Source organism: Aythya ferina, assembly GCF_964211825.1.
Source record: "Aythya ferina genome assembly, chromosome: 2".
In the NCBI taxonomy this organism is placed as follows: domain Eukaryota; kingdom Metazoa; phylum Chordata; class Aves; order Anseriformes; family Anatidae; genus Aythya; species Aythya ferina.
Genome location: NC_140297.1, coordinates 120,606,549 through 120,620,259, shown reverse-complemented (window position 1 = coordinate 120,620,259; position 13,711 = coordinate 120,606,549). Strand labels below are relative to the sequence as shown.

General features: G+C 41.8%; 1 protein-coding gene across 8 annotated transcripts in view; it reads left to right on the top strand.

The window, feature by feature from the left end:
- Positions 1 to 2,836: 2,836 nt before the first annotated feature.
- LOC311430762 (DGAT1/2-independent enzyme synthesizing storage lipids-like) overlaps positions 2,837 to 13,711 on the top strand; it is a 48,133-nt gene continuing 37,258 nt past the window's right edge. For 6 of the 8 annotated variants that reach the window (XR_014689017.1, XR_014689018.1, XR_014689019.1 and 3 more), the window contains exons 1-3: positions 2,837 to 3,088; positions 7,155 to 7,482; positions 9,857 to 10,021. Coding sequence is in view for 4 of the 8 variants with exons in the window: in XM_084507607.1 (XP_084363733.1) it covers positions 7,158 to 7,482; positions 9,857 to 10,021 (490 nt within the window). In the remaining 4 variants the exon portion in view is untranslated. Of the gene's footprint in view, positions 3,089 to 5,974; positions 6,059 to 7,154; positions 7,483 to 9,856; positions 10,022 to 13,711 lie in introns of all 8 variants that reach the window. The other 2 variants (XM_084507605.1, XM_084507604.1) reach the window with 2 other exon arrangements.

Here is a 13,711-nt window from a genome sequence, read left to right as displayed (position 1 = left end):
CCTTCAAACTCCATGTACTCTGGTACCTGATAGTAGGGGCTGCGCTGCAACTTGGAATAAAGCACTAGCCTTGGACAGAGGATATGTAATCAGAACAACAGCTTTCTTTCAAAGTGGGGATTTGAGCCTAGAGCTCCTGTATCTCAGACAGCTTGGTACAGTTTGTTAATAACAACTCAAGGTTTTTCTGGGCTATTTCATCTTAACACCTGCATCCCTACGTTATCTACAGCTTATCTGAAGTGAGATGGAGTGAAACTTACTTTCTGTTGGTTTTCTTTTATCACAGTTGTCTTAGAGTATTTACTGGGTTCTCAGGATGATGGATGAAAATATTATTTAGAGAGCCAAGTGGTTTTGAATGAAGAATAAGACTGATTTTTCTACTGAAAATAGTTAACCTCCCCCCCCCCCCACATGTTAGAATACTAACATGTATTCTCTAATACAGAATTCTAATCTAGAACTGCTCTAATATAGCAACTAGAACTAGAAACTAGTCTTACAGAAACTAGCAGAAAGTAGAGCTTCTTTTCATAAAAATACAATTGTAATTGTCTACGAGATGATTCCCCTACAATGCAAATTTTCCAGCTTCTCTGTTATGTATAAAAAAAGAAATGTAAACCCAGCAAATGAAGATAATCTTTCCCTGTCTCATAACCCAAACCACATTTATGACTTTTTAAGATGCTGCACTAGGGGAAAAAGTTCTGCTGGTAGCTTTGGAAAAATAAATTGTCAATAATATATATAATGTAAATGAAATTATAAAAATGCACAATGGAACAATCCCAGCTCAGAAGTCCAGTAGATTATATAAATGTAAAAGATAGTCAAAAAAGCATGACAAAGATACACAGAGTTTGTACCCAATTGATGCTAAAATTATCTTACCTAAAGTTGATATCAGAACAGTGCTGTTGTTTTGAAAACCGTTGAATTTCAGTCCAGCTGGTACAGTAGCTAAATAAACCTGTATGTCTGGAACCAAGCCTGGTGTAACTGCAATATCCTCTTTATTGCATTTATTTATATAACATATCAGGTAGATCCAGGAATCATATCCAAGGCTGCTGGACAGTCAGATCTATGTCAACATTGCTTAAAACGTGTCCAAACTGCAAAGATTCAGGAATACTAAATTCAGTCAGATACTGCACAGAACAGCACGCGTGACTTCAGGAGGAGAGTTTGAGAACTAAAGCAGCATGACTCAAGCTATGCTGAAGGGCACAACTACTCTGGACTGTGTGTTTTGGACTCCTGTTCATGTCCAGGCATATTAGCAGACATACACTGAATATAGTCTGCATGTGAATGAGGTCCCCACCCCAATTTTATCAAATACATAACATCAGCACAACCCTAACATTATTTCCAATGAATCCCAGCTGTGTTTTTTTTGTTGTTGTTTGTTTGGTTTTTAACTTTCAGAAATGAAGCCTATTGTATTCATAGGGTTCTTCCAGAGTTGTTTCTATAATGGCATATATTACTATTTCTCCCTTTCCTATACCAAAACCCTCCCCACAAAAAAATAAAAAAACCTTTCCCCAGTAAAATCCTTAAAAAATTCATCAATATAGCAACTTCACTTTACTCTGTGGTAAGAATACCAACATTTCCTAAATGGTCCTGATCTCTGGCTAAAAAGATTTAAGGCAAAGAAGTTTTGGTTTATGGAAATAATCAGAGAACAAGTATTTGAGTTGTATGCAAAACATGTCAAAGAGACCAAACACTGTAAAAACCAAACAAACAGATACCAGACATTGTTTAGATAATATGATTTGCATATCATATTGCCTTCCTGTTGCCCTAATCAAACTGAATAAAAATTAAATCTTTGTACTTCTGGTTGTCAAACTGGGGAATGAGGATGGTGTAAATTTGTCGGTGTCCTCCATATTCAGTCCGAATCTAATCCAGGTTTGAAGTTCCTGACCATTTCAAACGTCACTGGAAAGAGACCTCTGTATTTTTAAAAGTCTAAGCACAAATATTTGCAGTTGTGTAGGCATCTGCAGTTTTAAATTTAAACATGTTATGGTTTTAAATGGAAAACATGGGAACAGGAAAGGTGGGAGGCATGATTTCTGGTCAATGGGGAGCTTTTGGAGAAGTTGCTGAGTGCGTGGTGTCAGGAAGGGTCCCAGCACGCATCCAGGACGCTACAAGCATCCCACACAGCCTGCAGAGGTTCCAGGCCAACCGTGAGGAAGCAAAGGACGATGACACAAGGCTTCTGCAGGAGAATATGAACACAAGTCTTATGAGAGGCCTATGAGGAGTGGCTGAGGGAACTGGGGGTGTTTAGTCTGGAGAAGAGGATGCTCAGGGGAGACCTTAGACCTGAAAGGAAGGTGTGGGGAGCCGGGGGTCGGCCTCTTCTCATAGATAACTAGTGATAGGACTGGAGGGAATGGTCTCAAGTTGTGCCGAGGGAGGGTCAGGTTGGAAATAAGGAGGCATTTCTGCTCAGAAAGAGCAGTCAGGCACTGCGACGGGTTGCCCAGGGAGGTGGTGGTGTCACCGTCCCAGGGGGTGTTCAGGGAAGGGCTGGACATGGTGCTTGGGGACGTGGTTTGTGGGTGGCACTGGTGGTAGGGGGTGGCTGGACCGGGTGATCTTGGAGGGCTTTTCCAACCGTAATGATTCTCTGGCTCTACCAAAGATCTTCCCCACGAGCCCTCACACACACAAGCCCCGGTCCGGCAACGTAAGGAGCCGGGCGGGCGGCGCCACCAATGGCGGCGGCTCCCCCTGGCGGCCGCCTCCGCCACGGAAGCGGCGGGCGGCGCGGCGCGGTGCGGGGCCGGCAGCGGTCCGGGCGGCTCCCGCGGCCCCGGCGGCGCCGGGTTCCGAGCGGCTCCTTCTATCCCTTCCCCTCCTTCTCCTTCATCTCCTCCTCCTCCTCCTCCTGCCCTCACGCCGCCGCCCCCGCTCCCCCCCGCCCCGCGGGGAGCCGCCCGAGCCCCGCCGCCCCGCGGGCACCCGGCCTCCGCGGGGGCGGTGGGCGAAGGAATAAAAGCAGGACCCGGGAGGGGCGCGGGGCTGCAGCCGGAGCCCCGGCCGCCAGGGGAAGGTGAGCGGGGACCGGCACCGCGGGTTTGGGGTTTGTAATGGGGGAGCTGGGCTTCGTAATGGGGCGCTGCTCGCTGCCCCACAGCACCGGGGCAGCCTCCCAGCTGCAGGGTCCTGCCCCTCGGGGGGCTCTTAGCGGCGTTCCCGGGCTCCGAAGCCCTCTTGTGCTCGTTTGCTGTGCTGGTAGCTTTGCTAATTTTGCTCTAAATGCCTCCTCTGGCTGCCCGGCGCAGCAGGAGGCGGCGTGTTTCTGCTGGCCGGGGTGTGTTGTGGCTGTCGTTTTGCAGAAATTTCCCAGTTTTGGGGCACTGGGATGCTTTGTGGAGGTTCCACTTGGAGTTTTCAGCTGTGTAGTGAAACTGCAGCGTGCTGGTGCTCTGCTTCTCGCAGCACCGTGAGCCCATGGCTCAGGTAGCCCAGTGGCAAGAGCACAGCTGTAGTTTAATTAAAGACTCGTCTGGGCCACGTACTGGAAACTAATGAAAGAAATCGCGTGTTAGCCTTGTTTCCAGTCTCCATCAAGAAAAAAAAAATAGTGTAAGTCCACGTGCAATGTTGTTAGCCGAATGAGAAGTTGTGCTGCTATCATCCAGTGAAAGTCTATATCGGTCACACCATTAGGAAGTTGGTATTGAAGTTAAAACCATGTGGCTCAAGCTGTGTGGCAGGAAACATGTTAGAGATACCAGCTAAAATAAGTCGTCTAAGGGTACGTTCATACTGCAGAGGGATTCTGCTGTGAAGTTGGCTGAGGTTGGGACTTGGTAGTAGGGCACCCCTGCTGCAGTTTTTAGGTTTGGGTGGTGACAGATGCCCAAACACCTCTGACAGGGAGGCTAACGCAGTTTCTTGTCCTTTGCTTGAAGGAGGTCCCGATCAGAGTGGTGTCACTGGTGTTTTGAGAAGGCAGGATACTTAATTTTGTAGTCTTAAGGGTGCTGGGCAGTCATCAGTTAAACAGCTCTAAAGTGGGACAGCTCAAAACATCTGTCTATTAGTAGTGCACATGAGCTGTGTTGGGCCTTTATTCAATTCAGGGCATGTGTGTGCTCTTTTGATGACAGAGAGTCTGTCTTCTCCGCTGCCCTTACCTTTAGTAGGGCGTTAGGTGCAGCTGTAATGTAAATCATATTTAGGCTTGGAAACAGTGTGTTCCTGTGGGCCATCAGGGCATGTGCTGGATTTCTTAAAGGGAGAACAAATCTACAGGCTGGAGGAGACCTTTATCTGGTGGATGGTAAGTTGAACATGGGGCAGGATGGCTGTCTGCATGCTGGGCTGCGTGGGCAAGGCCATAGCCATTAGATGAGGGAAGCGTGTATTTCCCTATTCATCACTCATGAAACCCCGTGTTTAGAGCCTCACGATACAAGAAAGGTGCGGACAGCCTGGAGGAGACTCCAAGAAGGGCCACCAACACTGTTAGGTGGCTGGAGCATGTTGCAGACATGGGGAGGTGGAGGGAGCTGTGTTGTTTTTCTTAAAGATGAGGAGGATTAATGGGGATCTTACTGCTCTTCTTAGTGAGTGGTTGCAGGGAAAGTGGGATTAGGGTTCTCAGCCAAAGGACAGGAAGCAACAGGAACAAATTGTAGTAAAGGAAATTCTAACTAGATCAAGGGAAAGCATTTTCACCATGAGGGTGGTCCAGCACTTGATTAGGGGCTGAAAGAAGCAGTGGGATCTCCATATATGAAGATATTACAAGTGGGACTGGACAGTGCCTTGAGCACCCCCAATCTAACTCCTTGGCTCTGCTTTGTGCAAGAGGTTGTATTAGTGCTGTCCAGTGATTCTTTCTCCTCTAAAATATTCCACGATTCCCTTCAAGAGTAGGAAACAGCATTATTCAGAGTAGAATTGATGGTCCCTAAGGGAAGGCAGTACTTCAGCTGTTACGTCTGTGGTTGGCAGCAAAGAATTTTTATTTATGTTACAGGTTATTGCACAGATACATAAGCAAACCCATAAAATTGCAGTGAGATGCAATACCTCAAATGCAATCACATTTCATGCAGAAGGACAAGTAACATTTTGCAAGACTGGCATGTGTGGACAGGACTTAAAGTTTACGTGATGAGGATTTTGTGTTTGGAGAAAGTCGTAAACAATTAAAAATGTAGTAGGAGGGAAAGCATAACTTTCAGTAATCTTTGAAGTTCTGTACCCACCTCTGAGTTTTAAAAAGCTCTTGTGCCATAACTCATGCCTACGTCCTGTTCTCTGCTTAGTAGGTGGAACCAGTGGAGAAATCCAGGCATGACAATCTGGTAAATATAATGTTGAATCCTACTCCTAAATCCTACTTGGTCTTGGAAGTTGTGTTCTTTGGACTTCCCATGGTTGTTTGCTGCCTCACAGGTTCTGGAGTCAGTCTCTCAACTGGAATGAGAAAGAACTTTCCCTTGCTCTCTTTCCAATCCTTTTGTCCAAATTGATCCTCCCTGCCACCCCTTAAATGCACACACATGAAATCGGTGAAGTTCCTTTAACTTATGCCATGTGCTTATGCATTTCTGAAGATTATCAGCTGCTCTTCTCATTGTCCTCGAGAACATGCTGAAGAGCAGAATTTTGTAAGCCTGGCTTGGTGGAACAGGCATGGATCGTGGGAGCAAAGCTCTTGTCAGGAGATCCTCTATCTCCTCTTGAGTAGGAGTTACCTGGAGCAGTGTGGGGATAGGCCAGTTTCAAAACAGAAGTGAACATCCTTGCTATATCGAAATGGGGGAGGAACAGTTGAGACTGGGAAATAAGTGAGCTGAGTTCTGTTCTGGTGCATGCTTCAGTGTCTCATAGCAAGTGGGGAGTGAAACTGATCTGCTTCTTAGTATTTGCTGCCATTGGGATTCTGATAGCATTAGCAAAACTATCTTCTGAATTTCAGTCTCTTGTTGCTTGTGAAACAGAGCAAGAGTAAAGGAGTGATGGATACGTATCTCTCTGCGTAGCAACTCTGCAGTAATATGTTGTAAGTCACATTTTAATAATAAAAAACCTCAAATTATTTCAAAAATTATTGCTTTTAATTAAAATCCATCCATTTCCCACTAAGTCTGCAGTGTAATTGCAAAATGCTTTTTTTTTTTTTTTTTCCCCTTGACTTGATTAACAGTTACTCCAAGTCTTGACCCAAACTTTTCTACACAAGGATTTTTTTTTTTTCCCAAGGTATTTATCTTATTCTAGAACTCTAGCTAAAACACCTCGGCATACAGGTTGTCTCAGGTTTGTAAGATGAAGTGAATAGCAAATTTTCCCCTAAACCCTACATAACAGAGAAAAAAAATGTTGCTCCAGAATGATAGAAAGTATGAAATCAGTCCAGAGAGAAGTAACACTGAAACTTCTTAGGAACTGGCATGGAAGACAGTTCTTATGCCTAGACACAGTAAATGCTGAGTGATTGAAGCTCTTTGAGGACTTTATGTGATCTTTTTCTCTTTGTGGAACCTCTCTGTGTTGTATTCTGGGACTTGCATTTCACGATCTGTAAGTTTCTAGATGCAATTCAAAGTCTCTACACGAGTGAGACTTGCTTATTTGAGGCCATCTTCTTACCAAGTCATTGTATGTTCATGGTTAGTGGAAGCGTTTGGTAGGGTTTTTATAGCACTGAATTTGAGATTGTACTATTTCCTGCTGGAGTAAATGCTTGGGACAAAGTTTTGAGTGTACTGCATATGATGTAGGATAATAAAAAATACTAATCAACTAATGAATGCAGCTTTCTGGGAACTGGAAATAAAATAGATGTCCTGGATCTCTATAAGATGTGCAGTTTTTAATGAGAGAAAATAGCTTGAGGTGCAACAACCATTCTGTCTTTCTGAAATTGGAGCTGTCAGCATATCTGCTACACAAAAATGACCGAAAAGAATCAAGTAATGGTTTTGCTGTGTGAACCGTTCTGTTTCTAACGTGGCCTACTGGCTTGTGTAGCACGTGGTGTACAAATAAAATGCATCAGTATTTTGTATGATTATGCAGTATACACAGGTTTATTGCAGTCTTTTTTAAGGCTTTATTCATCTGCAATTTTTTTTTTTTTTTTTTTAATTAAACAGAGGATGATAGGTGGAAATGAATCCTGTGCTGCAGGACCAATATCGCTGTCCTACTTAACCTGTGTGGCTCACTTACTGGGAGAATGGACTGGTGTGGAGCATCTTGAAGATTATCTGGGTTATACAGTCTACCTTTTATGGTTGCTTCTTCCACTTGCAATAGCTTTTATATTTCCAGGAATTTTCTTCCTCGTCTTTATCTACAGTGCTGTTATCATTCTTTATATTCATAAAAGGAAATTAAGTGGAGAAAAATCAGGTAACGTTTGGGATGGTGCAAGAAAAACATTGACTACCTTATGGGATGGACACGCAAGAATATGGCATGGTAAGCAAGATCTGACTTTTCATTAGAAAGTGCTGAAGCTCTTATTCCCGGCTTTACCTTTGGGGATTATCAATGTACATCTGATTGTTGTTGCTGTTTGATGAAATTTGAAATTCAGGCCATTTTTTTTCCCCTAGCTTAACAACTGCCATTTGTGCTTCAACCATTGTAGGGTTGGGAGAAAAAACAATTGAGACTTTTGGATGTAATATTTTCAGTCTTGCACTTTTATTCCTTAGCTGCTACCTTGAGATCTTTCATCTAGCTGGATATATGCTATTTTTAAAATTGTTTAATTGTTTTTCTTTTTTACTTTTTAATAACTACTGGATTTTCTTCATTCCAGGAGGACCTGAAATGATAGCTATGTTAAAAATCAAATTAATTTGCCATGTCCCATGAACTTTTTAGCAGGCAATAAAAAACCAAAAACCTTCTTTCTGTTCTTGCAGAGTGAATACATGAACACTGGAAGCTAAATGACAGTTATAACCTAATAGCTAATATTTCTGCACATATTTGCGCAATTTAATTACAAGTAACCAACATAATGCCAAACAGTGGCTAAAAGGAACCCTCAACATTGGTTCATTCACTAGTTGCTACTTTAATTTGACTTCAGAGCCCCCAAAGTGTTACAGAACCCCACTTTTTATATTTTCTTTCTCTCTATGTATTTTTGACAACTACGTTCTCTAGTAGAAGAATGTCAAAACTAAGGGCTCTGTTCCTTGTCCCTCTACTATTATATCTCTTATAAAGACAGACTTAATAAATGATTTGGCTTTTCTTTCTAAGGAAATCGTAAGCCTCTTTCAGAACCATTCACTCTAAATACAGCTAAAGGAGAAAGATGTTTAAGAGCAATTTACATAAAGAACAAATCCTTCTTGAAAATCATCTCTATTTGTTCTCCAGTCAAAGGGAAGAGGGTTTTCAAGGCATTGATAGCCAGATGGTGCAGCGGCTGTATCAGATGGGCTTTGTAAGACTAAGATGTAACTTTCAAATCTGTGAAAGTACACTAGATCAAAATCAACAGCGAAATCAAAGGGCTTAAAATGCTCACTTCATAATGAAAGCTATTTACTTTTTTCATAAGAAAATGATTTTTTAAGGCCTTGGCTCTTTTCATCTGTAGTAACTTTTTCTTTTTTATAAGAAGCCCAACTTTTTATTTGTACAGAAAATATTCTTATCCAGTCCATCATCTACTGATGTGACTTTTTTTTCTGCCCTGGCAGCTGCTTCCACGTTCTCTGAAGTGTTTTGTGATATTTGTTTTCCCCACTTGGTTAATTGATAGTTCACAGGAAGAACTTTTCCTCCTGAAATCTCACAGCAATGGGGAAAAAACAAACAAACAACAGCAACAACAAAAATAAATAACAGAACCCTAAAATGGTGTGTGATACCTCTAACCTGTGCAAATGTTAGACACAGGTATCGTTCTGGTTGTGCACAGCTGGCAGGGAGCTCAGTTAGTGGTCACTTGTGATGGCACAGGTGATAGGTGGGTGTGTTTGCTATAGGTTGCAGGTACACGGGTGTAGAAAGTAAAACAGTGTGAGAGCGTGGGAGATTGTTCCAATAACTTCAGAAGTGGCAGTTAAAAAGAAAACAAAAACAACACTAACAAACCTGCTCAGTATTAACTGAATGTGTTTTAAACTGGTCTATTTTGTTATTTTGTGCTAACTGAATATTTTCCTCACTGCTAACTAAATGAGAAATACACGTCCAATAAGAAACTTGTACTTGTATGTTTCAATTCATGTATGTTGCAATTGAGCACGTAAAGCCTCAGACAGCTTTTGGTGCTTAGTGATGGAAAAAATAGAGCAAGCATAACTGAGAAAAGTAACAAAAAAGAGCTTCACATGCTGGAATAAAAAGAGCTACGTAAATGGATGTTGTCATGTCAAATCTGCTTAAACAGTTACTCATGGCAATGAACTTGACTTTGAAAGGTAGCTAAGAACTTGAAATAGTAGTGTTTCAACACTTCTATCCAATCTGTATTTTGATTTATCTTGAATGATTGATTAAGAGGGCTACAGCCTTGAAGGCAGCGAAATGAAAAAAAAAAAAAATAAGGTAAAATTATACAATAGTTGAAGAGATCCAAGCTGTTGTTTTTGGTGGTGTTCTGTCTTTCTTTAAATGTAGATCTTCTGATTTAAATGAGGCTTGTATTTCCTGTGAAAGCAACGTAGTCAATGCTGCAAGTCACCTCTTGACATTTTAGCTGTCGCTTTGCTCTAACACTTCTCTATAGATACTGGTTTCAGCTTGCCAGCTTGATGCAAGTTAGTTTCTTTGGGATAGAATTGTAGCTTATTTTGACATCCCTTATGTCTTTGATTCCTAACAGGTTACGAGATTCATGGTGATGAAAAAATTCCAGAAGGACCTGCACTTTTTGTGTTTTATCATGGAGCTTGTCCTGCTGACATTATCTATTTCATATCTAGACTTCTTTTAGAAAAGAAGAGATTCTGCTACATAGTAGCTGATCATTTTGTCTCCAGAATACCAGGTAACATGCTTCATTATGAAGGATCAATTTGAAAACTCTATAGACACTTTTTTTAATAATGTAAATAATGAAAGTTGAAGTGTAAGAATCCAGCTTTCAGAACAAACTCTCAGACAAATTTAGTTGATGTCTGTTGGAGAACAGATGTTCCCTGTAAAGAGCATACTCAAGAATGATTTTATGCAACTGGCCTCTGCAGGGATGGGTTGTACTCCTGGCTGGGCAACTCCTCTCACAACTCCAAAGTGTTTAGAAACAAACAAAAAAGAAGAGGTCATGGGAGAAACTTTTGTCTTTGTATTAATTGGCAGCCAATACTTCAATGAGGTGTTTCCTTTTTATTAATATAGGCAGAACGAGTGGTATATAACCTGATTAAGAAATATACTGGAAGCAGTGCCCTTAAAATTGGTGACATTAGTATGGGAGAATAGAGGATGCCTTTGTGTATCCTACTCAATTGAGTATGGTGGGCAGTAGAGACTGGTATCTCCAAGAAGACTTTAAGTAGAATCTGGTCCAGAGGAAAGCCATGGAGGTGTCCAAGTTTGTGTGAAACATGTAGGAAATGAAAAGTATGTTTAGGGCAAACTTCTGGCTGGACAGCCTAGGGAAAAACCATGCTGAAATAAGTCAAGTTAGTTATGTGGGGATTTAGTTTTTTTCTTCTGGAGGGGTGGGAAAGGGCAGTTGAATTTCCAAAATACATTAGTATCCAGTTCTCTTCCCAAATTCAACTAAAAACCTCATAATTTGACTTGTGAATTTATAGGAGTGTTAACGTAATGTACTAATATTTATCAGCAATACTTTTAGTGAAAACAATTCATATCAGAACTAATTTTGCCATGAAATCATTTCAGCCTTAATCCCTAAACACAAAGCCTTTTCGTGTGGGTAATGTTAGGTCTTTGTCTCTACAACTGCTTTTGCCAGTAGACTAGGATTTGGGTTAATTATCCAACTTCTTGTATACATCTGACTAACGCAATCTATTTTGTAGTTTATTGGGTATGATGTGGAGTCAAATCTTAATAATTATGCACACTTGTTAATTAAATGTTAGTTGTAGTTTATTCTCAGGAAGGTCACTGGCAATACCAAGCTGGAGGAGCAGTTGTCGCTCCAACGGATAGAGCTGGTATTCAGAGTAACTTCACAGAAAGACTGGCAGAAACATCACAAAGTTCAACAAAAGTGAATGTGAAGTTATGAATTTGGGATGAAATAATCCCATGTGACAGTACAGGTGAGACCCTGAGTAGAAATTGGCTTTGTCAGGAAGGATTTCAGTGTTCTAGTGGACAGCAAGGTGAACATGAACCAGCAGTGTGCCCTTGCAGCAAGGAACCATAGAACGGTTTGGATTGGAAGGGACCTTAAAGATCATCTCATTCCAACCTGCCTGCCATGGGCAGGAAAGAAGATGGAGTGCATGGTGGCCTTTTTTAGCATGTGTGTAGTTGAGGGAAGAAATTACTTCTCTTGGTTTGGCACTTGTGAGAGCACATCTAGCAGTACTGTGTCCAGTTTTGGACTCTGTAGTATGAGAAAGACATTGGCATATTAGAGCCATATTCAGTGGATGACTGGATGCTGGAGTGTACCATGAGGAGAGGCTGAGAGAACTGGATTTATTTGGTCTGTAACAGATAAAGGTGGGTGGAGATATTGCTGTCTTTGATTACTTAACGGAGGGGTGCAGAGGAGCTGGAGACAAATTCTTCTCAAAGGTGTACAGCAGTAGGATGATAGGTGACAGACAAGCTGCAACACAGAAAATTCCAGTTAGACATGTGGAAATGTGTTTTATGATAAAGATGATCACACACCTGAACAGATTCCACAGCTACTCTGGGCGAACTCCATCCCTGGAGATTCTCAAAACTCAGCTGGCTGAGGCCCTGAGTAGCCTGGCCCAGCTGGACCACTTTGGGTGGGAGGTTGCACTAGATGGCCCTTCCAAACTAGATAACTCTCTGATTATGTGAATGATTTAAGGCTGTTCAGGGAAGAGAAATCCAAGGAGCCCAGATTGTTGTTCTGGATTGTGTCTCAAAGCCTGTAAAATAATCTATGAGTGGCAGCCCAGGCAGATGGAGCTTCTCTTGTGAATCAAATCAGAAAGATGGCTATCCTTTTATCCTAATACTAAGGCTGCCTGATCTCGATTAAGGCTTCAGATTAACTTGGATGCCTTTCCAGAAGATGTTTTAATTAACCCAAAGTTACCAGACTCAATTTAGGAGAAATGGAAGAAAGGCTTTTAGACACACTGGAATCAGACGATTTACTGATCCTTCTGTTTTTATGATTTGTGAGTCTATTATGAATAGCTGTGAGGAATGGCTTGTCCCATGAATCTGAATGTTGGACCCATGCCAGGATGCAGCTGACAACATGCAGTCTTATTGCTTCCTCTGCACTAGGTGCTTCTGTACTGAATTAACTGTGATTAACTGGATTGGATTTATAGAGTATTGCCGTGCCCCCTGAAGGATTCATGAGCCTACAAGGGGTCAAACAAGCTGCTCCTCCGTGCTTAAGTCTTGACAGACACAGCTTGGCAACCTGTGGAAGGGAATTCAAACTAATAGAATAACTCCTCGAGATACCTGGAAATACCTGTTGAGCATTGCCTAATGCATCTCTCTTTCATGTAGATGCAAAAGGAAATTATTTGCTTGCCTCAATTTATACTAAATCAGTACTATGTATGGTTCTCTTGCTTGTGTTTTTGGGGCAGAAAGACATGGAATGCAGTCCTTGGGCTAACTTTTTTTCCTTTTTTTTTTAATACTGGAAGTTGGTCACAGGGTGGAGGTGGGAGGGGAGGAACACTGGTACTCCCTGGTCCTTTAAATTCTCATCTGTGTAATACCCAGGATTATGTTGATTTCTCAAAGGTTGAATAAAAATTAAATCTTCTACTGAATAGTGGGGAATAGAAGAGTGTGCTAGGGCAAAGGCCAGGTTGAACAGTTGAATAAAATCAACTTTGGATTTCTTGGTGTTTGGAAAAATTAGCATACCTTGATGTTCTGGCTTTGTGTTTAGGATATTTTTTATTGTTTAAACTGGGGGAAAAAGTAGATTCCTGGTGGTTGTCATGCTATAGCCAGGTACTACCCCAGTGTTTCTTATGATGACCCTTACCTTGGGTATAGAGTACCCTGGCTGTCTCATCCGGACCACTGGATTAATTCCTGTCTTCCTGCTGCTCTAACTTGCCAGATTCTTCCTTTCTGCTGTTGGACTAGAGGTATTAATAGTCAAGTATGATTTGCTAACTAGTCTGTGAAATACAGCTCAGAATATAAGGTTTACAGTAAAAACCAAGGGGGGAAAATACGGCTGAGGAACTTTGTGGAGACCTGAAACCTCACCACTGTTCCCTATTACAAAATATAGCCTATATTCTGTTCCTGTTTTTTTTTTTCTTTCCAATCTATGAAATGGACAGACTCATATGGTGTTATTCTATCATCCCCACTCCTCCTGCATGTCTGCTGTGGAAAGGAAAGCTGTTTTCACACCTTCTGTTTCCTTGCAGTCCATCTTCGTGCGTGATTCTACCTTTGCTGTGCTTGTTTTGTATCTCTCCTGATTTCATGGACAGAAAAGAGCTGCGAGATGAGCAGCTTCCCATCCCCAGGTGCATTCCAAAGAGCTTTAATGGGTTTGGGAACG